We start from the raw sequence: 21,228 nt of genomic DNA, 5'->3' as shown, positions 1-21,228 counted from the left end.
GGGGACATCATTAAGGAAGAGAAATATTGGGTGGCGACATTTGATAAGAGGTTCATGGGCCATATCATCACCTTTGGCTTTCTGTTCTTTAGAAGATTTTGATGAAAGATACTGTATGTGTACATAAATTTGCATATACAAAATTTAGCGCAATCACTGGGTATGGAGTTGATGGCGAAATTATGAATTAGCGCTATACATGTCCGTGCCGTATATTGTATTGATAAATAACTTCTTAGCGGTATTCATGAATTAGCGCATCGTTCTCTGCGCCAAAGCCGCTAAAATATGAAGCTCGCTTTTTTAAGTACACATACAGTACTTCTCTCCTTCACATTCCAATGTAAAACTTTCACCCCCTCCCATTTATGCTCATCTCAAGTCTAATGGGTAATGATTTGCATACAATGGATTGAATACTAATAATGTGAATTGAGGTTAGCTAAATGCTTGAAATTTCAAATAAAGCTAAGAATGAATTAAAAAGCATTTGAATGATTGACAGTTCTAGTAATGGCAACCAACAAAGAAGGCCAATCCAAAGGGAAAGATTTTACTCAGTGTAAATCATATTGTAGGATTCTTTCGACAGAAAGACCATATGGAATGGATAGTAATTTTGCAAAAGCTTGTGCCATCTTTTTTGGATAGCTGATGATCAAAATAAGTGTGATATGAAAATTTCTAATCTTTTTATTAATCTAATTAAAATAAAATCCTTTGTAACATAGTCTCTCTGTTGAAAGAAATTGAAGAACGTTTCTCAGTTATAACTATTAAATGATTAATGGCATGAAAGTCTCGTTTTCCTTTTTTATTCTGATTTTACTTTCACATATTAATATTTACATTTGCTGTGTTTTTCTACTAAGCCAACTGTGAAATTGATTTGGAAATCATTTTTGTGTATACTCACGCGTAGAAATATACATGACAAAACTCGTGCTAAAGTGACATCACAATGAGGCTACAGAGACGTTAAAAAAAATATGACGATATAGGGCAGTGAGAAATTCAAACAGTGAGTATTTTTTTGGTGCATTTAAGCATGTAAAATGTAAATATAAGGAATGTTTTTAAGTTTAGTGTGAATTATTGGTGTGTAAATCACACAGACTTGTCATGTAGGCATATTTCATGAAGAATATGCCTACATGCCAGTCTGTGTGATTTACACACCAATAATTCACACAAAACTTAAAAACATTCCTTAATTGTAGTTTTTTTTTTTTATTCAAAACATTTAACTTTCAAATTGATTACAAGATCATAATCACATCATTTCTGGTCCATCTTAGAAAAATTTTATTAGAAGTCAGGACAGCAAATAAATTAACAAAATACTCATTTGAATTTTTGCAGAGAAGTAAAATCTACATTGAATTGAAAATCAGGGGGTAAATATACCTTAAACTAAAAAAAAAATCAGGAACTCTGCTAACATTAAAAGCTAACTATATAGGTGAATTATCAGAGATCAATGATCAAAAGTTGACAAAATCTCGGAGATAACACTGAAGACGGGTCATGCATTTTCAAATGTGAAATTCACATTTAGCTTTAAAGTTGAACTTCAAAACTTAGATGAAAATCTGTACATAGTATAATACAATATTTACATTCAGTGTAATTTTCTTTGTGAAATCCATTAGAAATCCACAACGTTCAAACCTCTATAACATACGCGAAACCTTGTCACCGCACGGTAGAATACACAGTAGGAACTATACATATACATTTTCATAACTCTAGGAACACCAAAATGTATATTGTTTTGACTCAATTTAATAAAAAACAACTACCCTGTTAAATTAACATAAAAATACAACAACTGTGCATTTAAAATTAATTTGTCATTTTTTTTCCTCGTAATGTTCATTTGCATTATTTAACTTTCCAATGTCACAAACGGCTCAAGATTACATCTATTAAGCACACCAGTTCTGAAAAGCGCTAAGTTCATATTAAAGATTGAAGAAATAAACAATTATGAAGAGAGAAAATTAGAGAATGTAAATATAAGAATTGAATTCTTAATTTTGGATGTCGTCGGTCCTATAACACACTAGGCCATGCCAACAAATTATCATACCACGGTATTCAATTTGTCGGCACAGCCAGGTGTGTTACAGTACCGATGACATCCCAAAATAAGAATTCAATGCTTAATTGACTGTACTTCAATATTTCTAATTTCTTGATTAAGCCTAATAACAAGAGGCCCAAGGGCCACATCGCTCACCTGAGCACTGTGGCTAGGAAAAAAGGAAAAATCAGTTTAGTATTTATTCAAAAGCTTAAATGCATAAGTGGTCCCAACCTACCCCTAAAAAGGAAGTGGGGGTCATGATTTGAACAAACTTGAATCTACACTATCTGAGGATGCTTCCGTACAAATATGACAAACCGTGGCTTTGCTGTTCTTGAGATTTTTAAAGATTTTTCCTATATATTCCTATGTAAAACTTTGATCGTTCATTGTGGCCCCACCCTACCCCCGGGGTCATGATTTGAACAAACTTGAATCTATACCACCTGAGAATGCTTCCACATAAATATGACCAATCATAGCTTTGCTGTTCTTGAGAAGAAGATTTTTGAAGATTTTTCCTATATATTCCTATGTAAAACTTTGATTGTCCATTGTGGCCCCACCCTACCTACAGGGGTCATAATTTGAACAAACTTGAATCTACACCACCTGAGGATGCTTCCACATAAATATGACCAATCATAGCTTTGCTGTTCTTGAGAAGAAGATTTTTGAAGATTTTTCCTATATATTCCTATGTAAAACTTTGATTGTCCATTGTGGCCCCACCCTATCCCCAGGGATCATGATTTGAACAAACTTGAATCTACACTACCTGAAAATAATTCCACATGAGTTTCATCTTTCCTGGCCCACTGGTTCTTGAGAAGAAGATTTTTCAATAATGCCATTAATTTTTTGCTATTTCATAATTATCTCCCCTTGGAGGAGGGCACGGCCCTTCATTTGAACAAACTTGAAACCCCTTCACCCAAGGATACTTTGTGCCAAGTTTGATTGAAATTGGCCCAGTAGTTCTGGAGAAGAAGATGAAAATGTGAAAAGTTTACGACAACAACGACGCCGACAGACAACGGACAAATTTTGATCAGAAAAGCTCACTTGAGCCTTCGGCTCAGGTGAGCTAAAAACTACTAATATGTCAATGTGTATGCAATGAGAAAACAGAAACATAATTAAAATATACAAAATGTTTCATCATGTGCACTTTTATGAAAGATCATATGACAACATCTAATATCACCAGTACTAAAAAACCTATTTTATCCAAATATAAAAGCAAGCAGATCCGATGCTTAACCTTTCTGAATATCTGCACAAATGAAGAAAAATGTTGCCTCTTAATGTGAGGTTGATGACATGATAATAGATTTAATATGAAATTGCATTACACATCCAAAACTATAAAAGTAAATAAAAAATTGTATATATAATTTTTATAGCTTATATCTGCATAAAATTTCTTTTATAGAGCCATGAAAGTAATGGAACTGCGCCTTCATGACCTAAAATTGACCTTGTATGTCTAAATAATAAATGGTCTTAAAAAGTACCATGTGATAAAAGATAAAAGTACCTTGTATTCTGTTCCATTTTCTTCACATTGGATTTTAGAACAGCAAACGAATTGTCAAACTTGCTTAGGAAGTCTTGTCCTGTGGCATCTAATTCCTTTGAGGACTTCTTTTTGTCAATCGTCGTTAAGTCCGTACTTTCACTTACACTTCCAGAATTGTTTGATGTTGCTTTTTGTCCTGAGCTATTAGAACGAGATCTAAGGGTATTGTCAGCTTCTATTACTTCACAGTTATTAGGTATATCACTTGCACTTTCATTAGTTATAGGGATTAACAAATGTTCTCTTAGAAACAAACTGTCATTTGTCCATAATTTGTTTTCTCTTTTAATTTGTTCTACCTGCAAAAATGATAAATACATATATATGCATTTATAATACAGTCTGTTTTTGTTTATTTGTTAAAAACAGGTGAGAAAACAGTGTAGAGTGAGCAAACCTACATACAGAGAGTTGGATGATAAGCAATATGTTACTCTTTGAAAAATGTAACAAGAGGCCCATGGGCCACAACACTTACGTGAGTCAATATGGCCCTGTTGTTCTTCATCAGCAGATTTTTTTTCTATTATATATTCCTATGTAAAACTTTTATCCCTATTATGACCCCCTTACCCCCGTCATGATTTTTATAGATGTACCCCCCCCCGGGTCATGATTTACCGGTAAATAAACTTGAAATCTACACTACCTCAAGATACTTCCATATCAACATGGCTTTGCTGTTCTTGAGAAAAAGATTTTAAAGAATTTTTTCTTATACATCCATATGTTAAACTCTGATAGTGCATTGTGGCCCCACCCTACCCATGGGGGTCATCATTTGTCTACATTACCTGAGAATGTTTCCATATCAATATGACTAAACATGACTCTGCTGTTCTAGTGAAGAAAATTTTTCCTTATATATTCCTATGTAAACTTTGATCCCTCATTGTGACACCACCCTACCCCCGGGGGTCAAGATTTGAACAAACTTGAATCAACACTACCTGAGGATGCTTCCAAATCAATATGACTAATTATGGCTCCAGTGTTCTTGAGAAGAAAATTTTTGAAGATTTTTTTCCCTATATATTCCATTGTAACACTTTGATTGTCCACTGTGCCCCCCCCCCCCCAGTGCTAACCTTACTGGTTACTAGACTAACCCATTATACAGTGTTTCATTTTTAATCACTATTTATTTTCAGCATTTTAAATGTATAAATTCATCAAATAGTCACAATTAGTATTGGAATGTGTTCTGATTCTATGGTATTTTTATGGATACAGAGTAATTTGTCATTAGATTTAAAATCAAACAAATATACAGTCTATTACTCAATTTTGTAGTTAGTGCAAGCATTCTAAACATTTGAATAGTCGAGTATAAATAAACTGAACACTTTATTTGTATGCATTCATCAGTACTTCAATGTCTTTAAATAAATTTCCTGGAAGTAAATGCACATATTCTATGTTGCAAATGAAATAGATAAGCTCATTATTTGTACTTTTAAGCAATATAATTTTCTCAATGCCTAAATAACATTTTGATTTAGTGTACTAAAGAGGACCCTTAACAGTCACCTGAGTATCATTGAGTTGTCAGACTATGACCAATCTGGATCCACTTAGAACTGGCTTAGACTTATATATCACACATTTTACAGTTTGATTAGAGCTCTTTAATGTTATTTTTAATATATATTCAGCTTGTCCCCATAAATTCATAAGTAAATGAAACAAGGAACACTGTATAATATATTTTAATATATGACAACAACTCCCCCCCCCCCCCCCCCCCACTCCCCAACATGCGAACAATTTTTAAAGATTTTTTCCATTCCTACTTTGATCCCCCTCTCTTCAACCATATGATAGGAAGAAACTTGAATCTGCATTAATGGAAGATGCTGACATATGACCCTGCTGTTCTGGAGAAGAATTTTAAAGATTTTCCCTACTAATATGCATCTATAGACAAATCTTTATACATCAAGGGGGCTATTGGTCTATAAGAGCATAATAGTTTAATACAGAAAATGATTTTGAAATAATAAGCAGACGCAAATATGTGCACTTATTATACCAACTTAAAATTGAATAACAATGTAGTTGTGATATATGCAAACTGTTGATCAAATACTAAATTATTAAGAATCAAGTTAATATATAAGTTTAAGACTTCTTTAGATGTTAGATTGCAGATGTTTAACAGAAAATACAACATACATGTAGGCCAATAAATGATTTGAAAAAAATTTAAAACCTTTATTATATATGATGATATAATTTAGATAATTGAGACATCAAAATAGGAAGAAATACACCACTGTCTCTGAAATTCCACCAAAATAATGATTTAGATTACATCTCTGCAATAAAAAGTGTAGCCTGGTCAGAAGGTTCTTTGAGGTCTTAGAAATGAACTTGTAAATTTACAAGCTGACATCTGTACCCCATAAAAGTATACAAAAACAAAAAAATTTGTAGAAAAATGTGAATATCCTGTAATCTAGCCTTTTATAACAATGCTTATTAGCATGATATGAAATCGAAAGTGGTCTGTGATGTCTTGCAATGGTTGTGGATAATTGACCTAGTTAACTCAATCAACAGAGTGACTGACTAGTGATACATGGGTCGGGTCCCTGGTTCAATACCCAGTTCAGTCATACATTTCTCTTCTTTCCAATGCGTGGATCTAGAAGGGGAGTCAGGGTTGCCCCCCTTGCAATTTGCAGAGTTATTAAAAGTATACTGAAGCAAATTAAAAAGGACTTTGGACCCACCACCACCCCCATGAAATAGTTTTTTTTTTTACCTTTGGTAATGGACCTTATGGTTTTTTCCCAAAATTTCTGGATTGGATTTTTTGACTGGGATGGACCCCCCCCCCCTCCCCTGGAAAAAATTCATGGATCTGCATGTTTCCTGTTAGTCGTACATGTAATTATGATTAGCTATAATGATAAATTTTTTAAGACATACCATGGGTAAATACACATTACTTTTTGAATCCAGATACATTTTTGTGAGCATTTTCAAATACTTAACTGTTGATTTTCAGAACCTGAGGATTGGACTACCTTAAAAGAAATACATCAAAACTCATAATGATTTAAATGAACAAAAGATAAAATCAGTATCTTTTTTTATCATTCATTTTATCATTATTATTTTATTTTTATCATTTTATCATCATTTTATCATAAATTTATCATTCATCATTTTAAGTTAAGCCTTTCCATTTCCATTACTTTCAATATACATACATCTTCATGGTAATATTCCTCTATCACCTGCATATGGGGTTTATGTCTCCCAAATTATTCAATACTCAAAAGCATGCTTTGAGTATAATCAATTCATTTTATCAAAAATTATCATTCATCATTTTAAGTTAAGCCTTTCCATTTCCATTACTTTCAATATACATACATCTTCATGGTAATATTCCTCTATCAACTGCATATGGGGTTTACGTCTCCCAACTTATTCAATACTCAAAAGCATGCTTTGAGTATAATCAATTTTTAAACTGAGGAAGGCTGCTAACAGATAAGTAGATATTACAGGGAACAAACTTGTTTAAAGTAAGCATTTCAAAAAATTTGATGGTCATTATAATGACCTTGTTAACAAATATAAACTTTTAATGGGTAGTATTTTGGCTGGATGTTTTTCATACAGATTTTTAGGCCTTTGTTTTTCTTCGGTCCGACAAAACGTATGTTGCCCTCGAACCCAGTCAATAAATGTATCATATTTTCAGTATAATATCATGACTTATATGTTGCTAGAGTATTTCACACTGAAATATAATAAAAGCATGTTAAGAAACTTTTTTATCTGGAAATTATCAAAACTACAAATTTCAGATGCATTTGATTTGTAACATGCAAAATTTTTTGTAAACAAAATGTCAACTATTATAGTCTTGGGGCCTTATGTCATGATCCAAATAGAGCTGGGTTCGAATTGACCAGACACCATGTTAAATTCATTCTGAATATCAAACTCATCTCTTTCCAGTCAGTTGAAGAATTATGAAGAATTTATGTATTATTTCATAAAATTCATATGATATTTTCCTAATTGCCAATGTCTAAGTGCTGTTTTAGTAATTGCATCTATACAACCTAACTCTGCTCTGTTACGATTACGATCGAGTTACGATCGGGCGTGGTACAGTGGCTGAAACGTTATTGTTGACAACTTGCACGAACGATCACGTTACATGAACGATTCTGCACGATTAACGCACGATAAAATCTGTTACACGAACGATCCTTCATGCACACGATTCTACACGTTACACGATCTTACACGACTGCTATCGCAAACGCACGATTCTTCACGCAAAATAGTTCAAATTCTTTAGGAATGGATATTTTCAAAACGAAATAAGGCTTAATACTTATTTTAGATTTCAAATAATTATTGATATTATTTCATCGACTTGAAAAATGAAAAAAAAATAGAAATGGATATTTCTGGAACTAAATACATGTAAGACTTATTAATTATTTTAGATTACAAATAATTATTTACATAATTCTCCGAGTTAAGAAAACTGATTTTTTTTGTTCTATCAGAAGATGTACATGTAGGTGGACCGTGAGTTTTGATTGAATTGGATTTCATAATATGCAGAAAGGGATAAGTTTGAAAAAAAAAATGGCATGAAAATGAATTAAATTATACATGTAAGTTATATCCATGTTTCCATTTGTGAATCTCAAAAATCAACAATTATTTTACAAATCATTTATTTGCAGAAATTATTTTAAAAAAATAATTAAAAGTAAGCACCAGAGATAAACACAGATAAACGAAACCCCGACAATTTTACGTAAGCAATGAGAATTGTTTATTTATTCATTTGTAAAAATATCTATTTTTGATCTATTGATTTTAAAGATATCTTGACCATAATTAGCAGTAAATATAATTAACATCAGAGAAAAAAATCCTTAAACATCTGAGTAAGGTTTATCACAAAAAATCACGCTATTTAACGAGCACACAATAGTGTACAACTAACTATATTGCTTATTTCTAAGCAATAATTAGTTCGTACTGCTTTCGATTATGTAAATTGCGTTTCATTTATTTTATTTGGATTGAAAAAAAAAAAAACAGACAAGCCAAATGCTTGTATAACAAATAACATTCCGATAAAAACTTACAAAACGAAATTTACACGTTTCTTAACGCACGATCACGCACAATTAAAACCACAAACGATTGAGCCTGATACACGCACGATCTCGCATGTTACACGAACGATCACGCACATTGCACGAACGATTCTACACGATTGGTTTGTCAACAATAACGTTGCTGCCACTGTATACGGGTATACTTGGAAATGGAGGAAATGGATAAATAAAGTAAAACAGGTCAATAACTTCGGTTTTAATGATAAAATTGGTCATTAGATTGTAAAAGTAAGTTCGGATTTTGAAATTCAATATTTTAAGTCTTCTGGTATTCGTGTTTATGTAATTTTGTGAATGTTTTACCACCTGTTGGGTTGTTATCGTTCCGAAACCTTATTCATGTCATTTGACGCGCCCTTTCTTTAGAAATTCATCCGCAAAAACTATCACGTTTTTCTTGTGTGAAAATAAACATAGTATCTTAGTTTTTTAACAGAATTAATTGTAGATATAACTGATGCAATTTTATTTTCAAGCTATTATCAATTGTGAGCATTTTTGAAGAAATTGATTTATAGCTACATGTATTACTATTTTCTTTTGCGGATGCATAGACCGATACATTCGGTCACGTAAGATTTGATGGCGATTTCGATCGGGGCCATAGCTAGATGACGTTCGAGCTCTAGAGCTCGACGCCATAAAAAGTTGAAAATTTGTTTTTCTATTAATAAACAATATTAAATCTTTAATCCAGAAAAGTTAGAGCAGAAACTTGAGAAAGCAAATCCAACTCAATGGTGTTGTCAGTCTTTGCTAAGTGATGTGTGCAGAGTAAACAAATTGAACACACCTGGCAAAATGTAAACAATAACAGAGCTCATGTCCTGTTTACATACACAGATGTCTGACCTGATGTTATGAAGAATTTCCTTGTCATTGAATTTCAAAAATTTTCATGCAAGTTCAATTCATCAAGCTGACATTATTTTTTAATATTTACATTTCCAATGTCTTTGTCTGAGATAGAATTACAAATTGTAAAAATACTTTATTTCTACATAAAATCTACTGGTTCATCGATAGGCGCGGTTAAAAAAAAATCACGTGCGGGGCGGGACAAATTGATACAGAAACGGGGCTATTAGCACGGGAATTTGCAGAGTCAGGAGCATGTAAATATAAGGAATAACTGTCAGATTTTTTGGATTCATGACGATGATCAATCGATTGGCTTGCGTGATAATTTTATGCATAAACGCCTTCGGTGTTTATGCAAATTATCACGCAAGCCACTCGATTGATCACATCATGAATCCAAAAAATAAGACAGTTATTCCTTAAATAAAGACAGGAATTTTAAAGTGTATACAAAATAGGAATATGCAACTGTGTCCAGGTCCCTTTAATTTTAATACCAAATTTGACTATGGAATATTTCATCTACCTGAGCAATACCTAGGGCTCATGGCAGAGGTGTGACAGGTCCACAGGGGATTCTTACTCCTCCTAGTCATCTGATCCCAACTCTGAAATTTCCAAGGGTCAGTGTTTTATGCCCTGTTCACAAAATAGTGTTATTTGTGGATTTTTCTCTAGATCAATTACTAGTACTGTCTGTTATCTTCACCTTTTTCATTATGTTGAATATGTGTCTTTCACCTTATTTTTTAAAATAATAATAATCATTGTTGATTTTATATCTCTCTGTTTCAAAGTTCCTAAAAACTAGTAAAAAATCTGTCAGACTATTGTCCTGTAAATACTCAAAATTTACCAGTTATAAAATTTACCAGATATTAACATGGTTAATGCTTTAGATAAAATTTTAAAAAATCATGTACATAAAAGTAATAATCAGTTAAAAAACAGTTCAGCTTAATTTATTCCTATTTCTATATAGTTTGTCTAAATTGTCACTGTATTCTGTGATCAGGTGGGCCTTAGGACTGCAAGTTCCCATTATGAATCCCCCTTAACATTCTTTACTTCATTGTTAATTACGGATCAAAGGTGAAAAAAATGTCATGAAGACTAGTTAAAGGTATCAGGTCCTGGTATAACACATAGATGAGTTTTATATGATTGATGGCTTTTTTTCTTGTAGCTACTAACTACATCCTTGTTCCTATATTTCTAGCATCCATTTTTAACTCAAATAAGAAATTGTCCTAGTAAGGCCACACCAATTTGTAAAATAGTTCTTCGGATTTTGAAAAATAAAAAGTGAGGCGAGCGAGCGAAATAATTTTACAAATATTATTTTTCATTTCGGGTTTCAAAATTATGAGGCGAGCGAATATAATTAATATAGGTGGCAAAATTTTCTAAGTTCTCCTCTTTTTCCTATTATTTTTTTTCTGGGAGAGAAAACGTTTTCTCTGCACTCATAAGATGTGAAAACGTGTCTTTCTTTTGTTTCTCGTAACATTGCAATTTAGATGTAGTTTCATTTCTACAAATTTTCTGTTTAATTCTTTGCAAATTGTTAAGGTCATGTCAGGTTTCAAAATCACAATTGCATCGCTTCTTGAATTTTCTTTAATTTTTATTGAACAAATATGGTCAATATTTACTTAACCTTGTGTGTATTTTTCATATGTTGATGATATTCTCTTTATTGTTTCATCAAACAAAGCTTCAAACGTCTCCTATGCTTCCATTTCTATTGCTGTGTATGGAACTACTTTGTACCCATTGTTTTTAACTATAGTACACAGGGGTGTGCAATAAAAAAAAAAATCAAGTAAGTCAATCAAAGTTACTAGCCCCAAGTTAAAAGTTACTAGCCCAAATAGAGGGGCAAAAATTAAAATAAATACTAATTAATGTTGAGAAGAAATTAATTGCTGAAAAAGTCAGGGTACTGAGGTCATTCTTTTTAAAATTAAAGTTAAAAATTCTCACTATCAATATAAATCATGTATAAATTATTATGAAAGAAAATTAAAATGAACTTAAGTAAATTATCTTTCCTTTTTCTGATCATTGCACTAGCTCATTTAGAATGAAATTATATTCATTTTGTTTTCATCTTAAATCATTAAATACACTAGAAATATATTTAATGTAAGTCACAAAACACTTATTTTTCAGTTGATTGAGTGATCGTTAATAATTTAATGAGATATCTGCATGTATTTACCATAATTGGAGGAATAGAGGAAATTCGGATTAGGAAAAAACGATCGTTTTTGGAAGTAAATAGTTAGATAGAACTGTAAAACAGATAAGATTATGGAGATTTATTGACAGTCGGAGCATGTTGTCTGGAAAATTTTAACTGGTTGGGAATTTTATAGCAAAAAAATGAGTGAAAATACTGATTATGCTTGTCATGTATTGCGTGTGTAGTTAAATTTTTTACTAGCCCGTCGGGCTTCCTCCTTGCAGAAAACCACTAGCCCGACCCGCAAAAATGGTAGCCCCGGGAGTCGGGAGATGCTAATTGCTCACCCCTGGTACATACGAACAGTACGTTACACAGGCATCGTGCAAAACTTCACAAACTGTTACAAACATTCTAAGTCCCGCACTTCTGTCAAACAAGTTTCCAAGTCTTTTGTGCGTTTTGTGTAAAAAGTCGGGAAAAAAAATTGTATACGGATATTTTTGGACGAGCGCACGGATTTTTTTTTTATAATATTATAATTTGGATTTGTTGTAAATAGAAGCGGCGAATCCGACGAACTATATTAGAAATTGGTATGGCCTAAAAGAAGAGTTGGAAAATATAGATTGAAGAAAAAAAATTATTTATTACTTTGGCTTTTCTTAAAAAATTTCTCTATATTTATAATTTGATAAAATGACAATTGAATAAAATGATTTTGTTAAGATTTTCTGTGTCATTTTAAAAAAGTCTAGAAAAACCACCAGATATTTTGACAAATAAAATTCAGATTTTACTGGTCCCATTCAAAATTCACTGGGGATGCCAGGCAGATTGGTGTTTTTTTTGGAAACTCTGCTATTTCTGATATAAAATCCTTTGAAAACAGTGTATATATTCTAAAGAATAATCTTAAGTGGGGTATTTCTTGCATTAGTCAAACATGTCTTCAGTGATGGCTACCAGTGGTAGTGTGCAATAAAATTAAAAACATTATCATCTTTGGTAATTTTTTTCACAACATTTAAACAAATAGGGGTTTATTTCTGATAAATTAAGTCAGACCTGTGACATTTTTGTTTACATCAAATCAAATCAAAATATCTATTAAATCTATGTACTTATGTAATAATTACAGTAATCCTCAATCTTTTTTTCATCACATGCCCCTTGGGTAATATTCACTATAATTATTAAACTAGCCCAAACATAGCTGCAATAACGTAGCCCTCTTTTTTTTTGGGGGGGGGGGGGCTTACTTCTCCTTAGGATCTCTGTAATGGTGCAAGTGCAGGAGTGATTCACTCCTGCTCAAGTAGGCTCAAATTATCAGTAAATGGCTATTTTATTAACATTTCTTACCTGTACTCCAAAAATGTAGTTATGCAAAGCATAAATCGATCCAAAATAATACAGAACAATCCATATACATATATCTGTTATTTTTCATGTATGTTAACATCACAACTTGAATTTATCTGCCATGTTTACTGACCTTGATCGATTTTATTTTGGGACAGCCAATGAGAATTCAGGATCTAAGGAGCGGAACTATTTAGGAATTCCCCTATTTTAAGTATAAATATCACTGTTTACAAAAAATCATTACATGTAATAGTTTTATTTATCAACGTTTAATGATGCGCCATACAACACAATCATTTATCAACACTGACCTATGCTTTATCAAGTTATTCTAAATTTCAAGCGCAAGTCTCAGTACATCACGTGAGAACTGTCATGGCCGGCTGCTAATGAAAGGAGAATGACTGGTAAACACATAGATTTATTTTACCTAGTTTTTGCATTTAAAGGGCTATGTTGTTGACAGTGAATAAAAATGTCATCTGATAAGAAATAAGTTGAATGTAAAAACAATTTACATGTATTTTGCCTGCAGTCTCCCGTATTTAAAAAATAGAATTTGCACCACTACGGAGATGCTATGGAATTGTAGCCCTCTCCAGAAAATATCAAATTGAAAAAAAATTGGAGATGGCTACATATTGCAGCTAGCCCGAACAAATAGTTACATGCTCAGAGTTTACCAAGTACTTTTATTCTAATTTGATATTTCATGCCAAGAAAATCCATTTTCCCAAGAGATCTATTGTCATGCCATTGTTCTCAATCTGTCTCCAATGTGAAAGAGTTTCTTGGAAATTTTGGTAAAATAGTCTGTCATTAAAATTCTATGCTTCACTTTGGATGAAAAAATCAGACAACACTTTCATAATTAATGTTATTACTGTTATCTAATTTGATATGTTGTGTTATTCCTGAATGTAAGTGAAACATATGATGAATAAATTTATCAGGTACTGGTTGTTAACTTATTTCTAAAAATCATATGATTGTGATCTATATATAATTATACGCAAAAAAAAAATTCTGATTAAGCCTACAATTCATCGAGTTGACATCAATCCTCAGTTTATTGTAAGAACATTAACGTTGTTGAAATCACATACTTACTTTCAAGATGATAATAAGAGCTTTTATCTATCTATGTTGTACTTATTTCATATTTGAGATTTAACAGAGACTTGGGGGAGCACTGTGACCCATAGTTAGAATAATCTAACTGTGTCTCGGGACAGGCCCTCACCACAGTTAGAATGCCTCCCATATACCCATAATGTAGCAGAAAATTGCAGAATCGCTCCGAAACGATTTTGGAGAAAATTAATGAAGTTGCATTGAAAATAACAGTCAAAGTAATCATAACAAACCTTTTTGAGACTGTAAATACCTTTCATCTAAAAATTTAATCCACAAAATGGAAGAATTCAACACTTTTCACCAACGTTTTTTACTCGTTTCAAATTTACACACCATGTTGACATTCGGAACTCTCGGGATTTTTCCTAGTAAATGCACTGAGTTAGAGTTATCTCCCGTATTTTCTTTGCTATATTGACAATACACGGAGCGCATTCTATCGTTAAACCGGGTCCGTAGGACATTTATCATTTTAACGATAGAACATTCTATCTATGTGACCCATTTTGTGTCTACATAGAGAATAAAACAGTCGTGAATTCTCCATTCAAGGAATTAATAAATTTGTATCTTATCAGAGTTTAACTTTACAAAATATTTCGGTTTCTAGGTATCTTTACCAGAACTGGAATTTAAAATATGGTGAAAAGATGTGTTTTATTATACTTTACCGAAGATCCGTATTTCAAGGCAATTCCCATCAGAGTATCCGACTGACACACTCTGTGTTTTACCAGTAGAGATGACTTTGCCACTAATCGTGTTGCAGTTCCATACTTCGTTTGTTTTTCTACGAATTTACCTAGCAGCTGACTTTCCGTCCCGCTGTCATCCGCCATTTTGGACAAGGCAAAATCACGTGACACAAAATTCATCTTGATCGGCAATGCGTTTTTTGTAATAATTCAAAAGGCAACAAATCCAAAAAACTGTGTTTACGTCGGGAGTCAGTGAAAAGAAAAATGAGCTACCAACTGTACAGAAACACAACTCTCGGACACACGTTACAGGAAAGTCTGGACGAATTGATATCGGTATAAAAAAAACCCTTACTTTCTACAGGCTCAGTAAGGACAAGTGTTGGTAAAATGGTTTTAAAACAGGAAGTAAAAAATTGCGAAAAAAGCATGTAACAGTTTTAGTATTATGTAAAAATATCACAAGGAAGGACAGTCCGACATAATATAGAGACTCATTTCCAACGTGCAGATGGTGAACTTATTCCTGACCTTTAAGACAGCTCTTAAAACTTATTTTTATTGTGAAAAAAGGGGTACAGGGTTCGAATGTAGACCATGTCGGTAGATAACAGGTTCAATAAAGACATGTCAGTTGTAAGGTTTGACCATAGATTTTAATTATGGTAATATATACAAGAAAAACAAAGAATAAAGCGATAATAATTAAAAAACATTTACAAATACTAATACTTACTTTTAATTACAAAGATAATAAAAAATGTGTATAAAAATAAATATATTTACCAAGCACCACTGTAACATCTATCTCTGTAAAGTAGGGCCGAAATGACCGAAAAATCACGGTCCAAGTTGTTCGGTTCAGTTTTGGTTCCATTTTTCCGGATTTTGGTTTGGGTCTGGTTTATATATTAGAATCTGTTCCAGAGGTGTGCAATTAAAAAAATCAAGTACTAGCCCACGGGCTAGTGGCAGCAATAAAGTTACTAGCCCCAAGTAAAAAGTTACTAGCCCAAATGTAGGGGGGGGGGGGGGGGGGTAACAACTAATATTGAATTCACTGTTGAAAAAGTCAGGGCTTTAAGGCCATTCTTTTTAAAATCAAAGTTTAATTCTCACTAGTAAAATTGAATCATGTATAAATTATTAATTACGATAGAAAATAAAAATGAAATTTTAAAATTACTTTTCCTTCTTATGTGCATTGCACTAGCTCATCTAAAACGAAATGAAATCATTTTTTATAATCTTAAATAATTAAATACACTAAAAATATATTTATTTAAAGCACCTAACACTTATTTTTCAGTTGATTTCGTGATCGTAAATGATTTAATGAGATATCTGCCTTTATTTACCATAAACACATGAATGAAGGAAATTCGGATTAGAAAAAAAAACGATCGTTTTTGGAAGTAAATAAGTCAGGAAGTGCTGCAAAATGGATAAGATTATGGAGATTTATGAACTAGAGGAGCATGCTGCCTGGAAATTTTTCATTGGTTGGGAATTTAAAAACAAAAAATGAGTGAAAATACCGGTAGTTATTTTCATATATTACGATGGTATTTTTAATTTTTACTAGCCCATGGGGCTACCTGCATGCAGAAAACCACTAGCCCGACCCCAAAAAATGGTAGCCCCGGGCGTCGGGCGATGCTAATTGCACATCCCTGTGTTCAATACAAAAAATGGCATTGAAAATAAAGAAATGATGACAATAACAGTTATAAATAAACGTCACAACTGAAATCTTCTTCACTCCATGACAAAACACTTGTCACGAAAGGATTAGATGATTATCAAAACGAGCAGGAATAGTCAGGCTGTGACTAATAGTAGGCTAATAGTAGGCCAAGTAGTTCTACACACCGATGTCTAGGGCTGAAACGATTCAACGAAATATCGATTAGTATTGTTCAATATTTCTGCTCGGTTCAATGTTTGATTCACTCTCAAGATTTTCGGTTCAGTACGTTTTTTTATAATCAGGTTTGGTTACTATTTGAAATACATCGGGTTCAACTCATTTTGATAGTTTGACACAGACGAGGGAGAAAATTGTGACAGAGAAAGTTTCAGAGTGTATTATTTTGTGTAACAGGGATATAGCACCTGTGTATTAATTTGTGTGTACACAGGGAGGTGTCATAGGAGGTCAGCTGTACAGTCCCTGAAACGTTCTACTTTCCCATTTTTCCGTTCGCTCACCGTTCGTTCAGCGTGCGTTCACCGTTCATTCACTGTGCGTTCACTGTTCACTCTCCATTCACAGTTTTGAGTTCTGTGTTCACTGTGCGCTCGCGTTCACCGTTCACATAGCATTCAGCATTCGCTCTCCGTTCGTTCACTTTGCATTCAGCGTTCACTTATCATTCAGTCTTCAGTGTCATTCGGAACTCTGAAGTGAAAGGACTTATCTTTTTGTAAGTAAGGATTTACAGGTTTTTTAATTTAATAATTAACATATCGTGTTTAAAGAATCTTTATCTCATTGGAAAAAATATCCACAATATTCTAACATTATTTTTTTTTTATTACTCTAACTTTGCTGTAAGGTTATTTATTAATCTACTCTGGGAAATAAATGTTGTTATAAGTATGTACCTACATGTATGTAGAACGATGCTGAAAAATTTAATTGAAATATGGGCGATATCTAGATACTTCAAGCACTGCAACATTTTGTTGTTATGTTATAGACGACAAATCGTTAATGGAGAGATAATTATCCAAGTTAATTAAGTTACAAACTGCAGCAAAATTATGAAAATATTTATTTCTAACACTGCAGCAAAATTACGAAAATATTTATTTCTAATTAAACTCATTTTTTTTCAATTACTACAGAAATACATGATAGAACTAGTTCTGAGAATTATACATAGTACTGCGGATATCTTGTTAATTAAATATCTTTGGAGCGAATTAAATTGATAGTGTGGTTATAAAAATATTTATTTTAAATGTAATACGTACACTACAGATTTTCTCTACTATAATAATATAAAGTCTATAGTTACAGAGAAAATAAATTCTTCCTTCACTGTAACTTTACATGTATATGTTTGCCATTCGATATGATTAAGAGCCCCCCCCCCCCCCTTTTTTCCTGCCTAAATCAGTTACTTAGTCAGTATTTCCAGTATATTTTATAAACATTCAAAAAGGAGTTAATGTGTTTTGTACAAAAAAATTTCAGTCTCAAAAAAAACCACGCATCTAAAAAAGTCATTAAACAATAGTAGTTCAAAATATACACGTGTCGGCGGTGGTATTTTAAATTGGCAGAGAGTATGTTTCAAATTGAAGTGTTAATGCCCAATGTATATTAATTATTTATTTATATAAAAATGTTGGAATCAAATCTAGAAATGATTGAAAAAAATTTAAAACTTTTTGGAGATACTAGCACTTCGTCTTCAGTGTGACGAGACTTACACACCTGCACAGTGTCGAATAATTTTGATTGACAGGACAAGCACCTGGACTTCGTGTGAACTTGTGAACTTGAAGCAGGAAAAAAAAATGAGTGAAAAAAGAAACGAGTATGACTGTCAAACAAATGGATTTGTTGATAAAAAAAAAAAGTTTCTTTCATTGCCTGATATATTTAGAAAAAAATGAAGAATTTTTGTTTGATATCGGTACAAACATTTGATGAAGCCTGAAAGGGGGGGGCTAAAACCGAATTTCTCTCTCTCTCTTTCTCTCATTTGTCTTTTTGATAAAAACGATGACAGCATATTGCTTAAATATCAAGTTCTGAAAGTTTAATCTATAACAAAAATATGAATAAGAATGCCTCTTTGTATAATCTTGTCCGAGTTTAATAACGGGAAAATGTCTACAGGTACATGTACATGTAGAAGTTTGCTTAATAAATCATCATAAAAAATAGAAATGACACATAAAATATTATTGCAGTAAAAAGGGAATGTATTTATGCAGTATGTCCACAGACCTTTGTTCATTTTTTTCCTTTTCTTTTTTACACGGAATCGTCTTGGCACGGAAATATATATGAATGGGTGTTACAACTGTTATAACTCATTCTATAAATCAGAAGTGTTCTCTTATTTGTACTGTTTTTTTTTTTTTTATATCAAATAAGAATAAACATATTTATTTTCAAACTAAAATATTTTTATCTTTTATAGTACAGCGTTCAGTAACGGGTATGTCTTTTTACCACAAGGAACCACAAGGAACCACAAGGAATGACAAGGAACCACAAGGAATGACAAGGAACCACAAGGATACCACAAGGACACACCAATGACATCTTATTTAATCTTAATGAATCTAAATATGGTCTATATGCATTTTTAAGTCACCTGAGTCACACAGGTGACTTATGTCTATCTGTTATTGTCCAACGTTGTGCATCCTGTCCATCCGTTTCATAATGTTTTGAGCCATTTCAGCTTCTTTTCTGGAACAGCTTATCCAATTTCAACCAATTTTGGCACAAAGCATAAAGGGGAGCAAAAGGGGATCTTAAAATCTCTTACCCCTGGGGCCTGAGGGTGGGGCCTAAACCATTAAACTTAATTCAAATTTCAATCTTGAAAATCTTCTTCCTTACTACTGGGCATCAAGCAGTCAAAATACTGGCCTGATTTTAAAATGCATTTAGCCTTCTATAAAAATTGTAAAATTCATATTCAAAGGATAAAGGACTCTGTAGGTAGAGTAGGTGACATAGGCCAGTCCTATTATTAAAATTTTTACAAGCCTCACTAAGGGAAGTTATTTCCCTTTATCATTCAGAGTGGAGAGGGTTTATATAGACAAGGAATGCTGCTTATTCCATTTTTGTTTTTGTAACATAATAAAATATGTTCATATCAACCTTAATAATGATTTAATCACTGATTATTATGACAAATATGGATGAACGTATGATAAATGGAATTATTATTATAATTTTACAGGGTTGTTGCTGATGATAGAACCAGACTAACTATTTCATTAGTCTCTGATCATTTTATTCCTTTATGTTTTGGGAAACTTAGCTATCTCTTTATTTTGTTTTTTTATATATATATATGGATATATAAGTACATAGTTGGCCATTCCATGGATCTTTAACAGAGTTGGATTATACTCTAAAAGTCTTGTATTATAGGAAACCATTAATCTTATGACACAAGAGGCCTTGTCATGTGTTATATATACCATTAACATTTTTAATGTACTTTTCTTTTAATTTTGAAAAAAAAAAAATAAAACAATGAGAATATCCTAAAGTAGCATATACTTGGATAATTCTCATATCTTTGAAACTAGAACTGTAATAAGTATTTTAAGAGTAAAAAATTATATAATTGTAAATTGTGTATTGAAATACACAAATAAAAGATACCACCAAGAACTGAAAGGACAATCTGAAATAGATTTAAGGGAAGATTTTATATTTACCACTTTAGATCTTTAGATCTAAATTTATAAATAAATTAAATTAGAGATGTACTCATATATGTAATACCCATGAGTTCATACCACTTTTTTGGTTATTTAAAAAGAAAACAAAAAGATAATTTCTTATAATTACAGTAATAATAATAAGAAGAAAAAGAATAATTGTAAACTGTAGTGTGAATTTTTTATGTAGAATTATTAGACAAGACAATCAAAGGATTCTACATTTTAATTTTTACAGTTACTTTCCATTTTGTGAAATAATTATTATATTCATTTGGTAATTTCTAAACTAATTTAAATAAATCTTATACTTATTAGTAATACACATTCTTATTTTTGTATCTCAAAAAATAAAATAAGTTGAAGAAATTTTACTAAAATAAATTGAGTTAAAAGCTCAGATGTTACCTGTCATGATTCATTTATTACACAAAAAAAGGGGGGGGGGGGGGGAGAGAAATACTCAACTTCCAAAATTTAAGAGATTTTTTTTTAAAGAAAAAATTTTAAAAGAAAGAGGTACAAAAAACTTTTGATTGTGCTTTGTTCTTGCAGTTGAGAAAAAAATTCTAGCAATGATTAAGAAAATGCCCTGTTTAAGAGCTACCTGAAATTAACAAAGGTAAAATATTGTTTACCTCCTATAAACATGGCAGTGCTAAAGGTAGGTGTCATATAGGTGAACACTGCACACCAGTAATGGCTCAACA

The 21,228-nt window shown here is 32.1% G+C and overlaps 1 protein-coding gene across 2 annotated transcripts in view; it reads right to left on the bottom strand.

Moving 5' to 3' along the window:
- Nucleotides 1-15,299, bottom strand: part of LOC133193488 (lysM and putative peptidoglycan-binding domain-containing protein 1-like) — a 46,722-nt gene extending 31,423 nt beyond the window's left edge. Inside the window, exons 1-2 of one of the 2 annotated variants that reach the window (XM_061329458.1) lie at nt 15,065-15,299; nt 3,630-3,970 (exon numbers count right to left, since the gene is read on the bottom strand). In XM_061329458.1, coding sequence (XP_061185442.1) covers nt 3,630-3,970; nt 15,065-15,268 — 545 coding nt within the window. In that variant the 5' untranslated portion in view covers nt 15,269-15,299. The remainder of the gene's footprint in view (nt 1-3,629; nt 3,971-15,064) is intronic. The other variant, XM_061329459.1, reaches the window with a different exon arrangement.
- Nucleotides 15,300-21,228: the final 5,929 nt, after the last annotated feature.

Source organism: Saccostrea echinata, unplaced genomic scaffold (assembly GCF_033153115.1).
Source record: "Saccostrea echinata isolate AGI-Se365-2 ecotype Australia unplaced genomic scaffold, CSIRO_AGI_Sech_v1 ptg000027l, whole genome shotgun sequence".
Classification (NCBI taxonomy): domain Eukaryota; kingdom Metazoa; phylum Mollusca; class Bivalvia; order Ostreida; family Ostreidae; genus Saccostrea; species Saccostrea echinata.
This window is presented reverse-complemented; position numbering and strand designations above follow the sequence as displayed.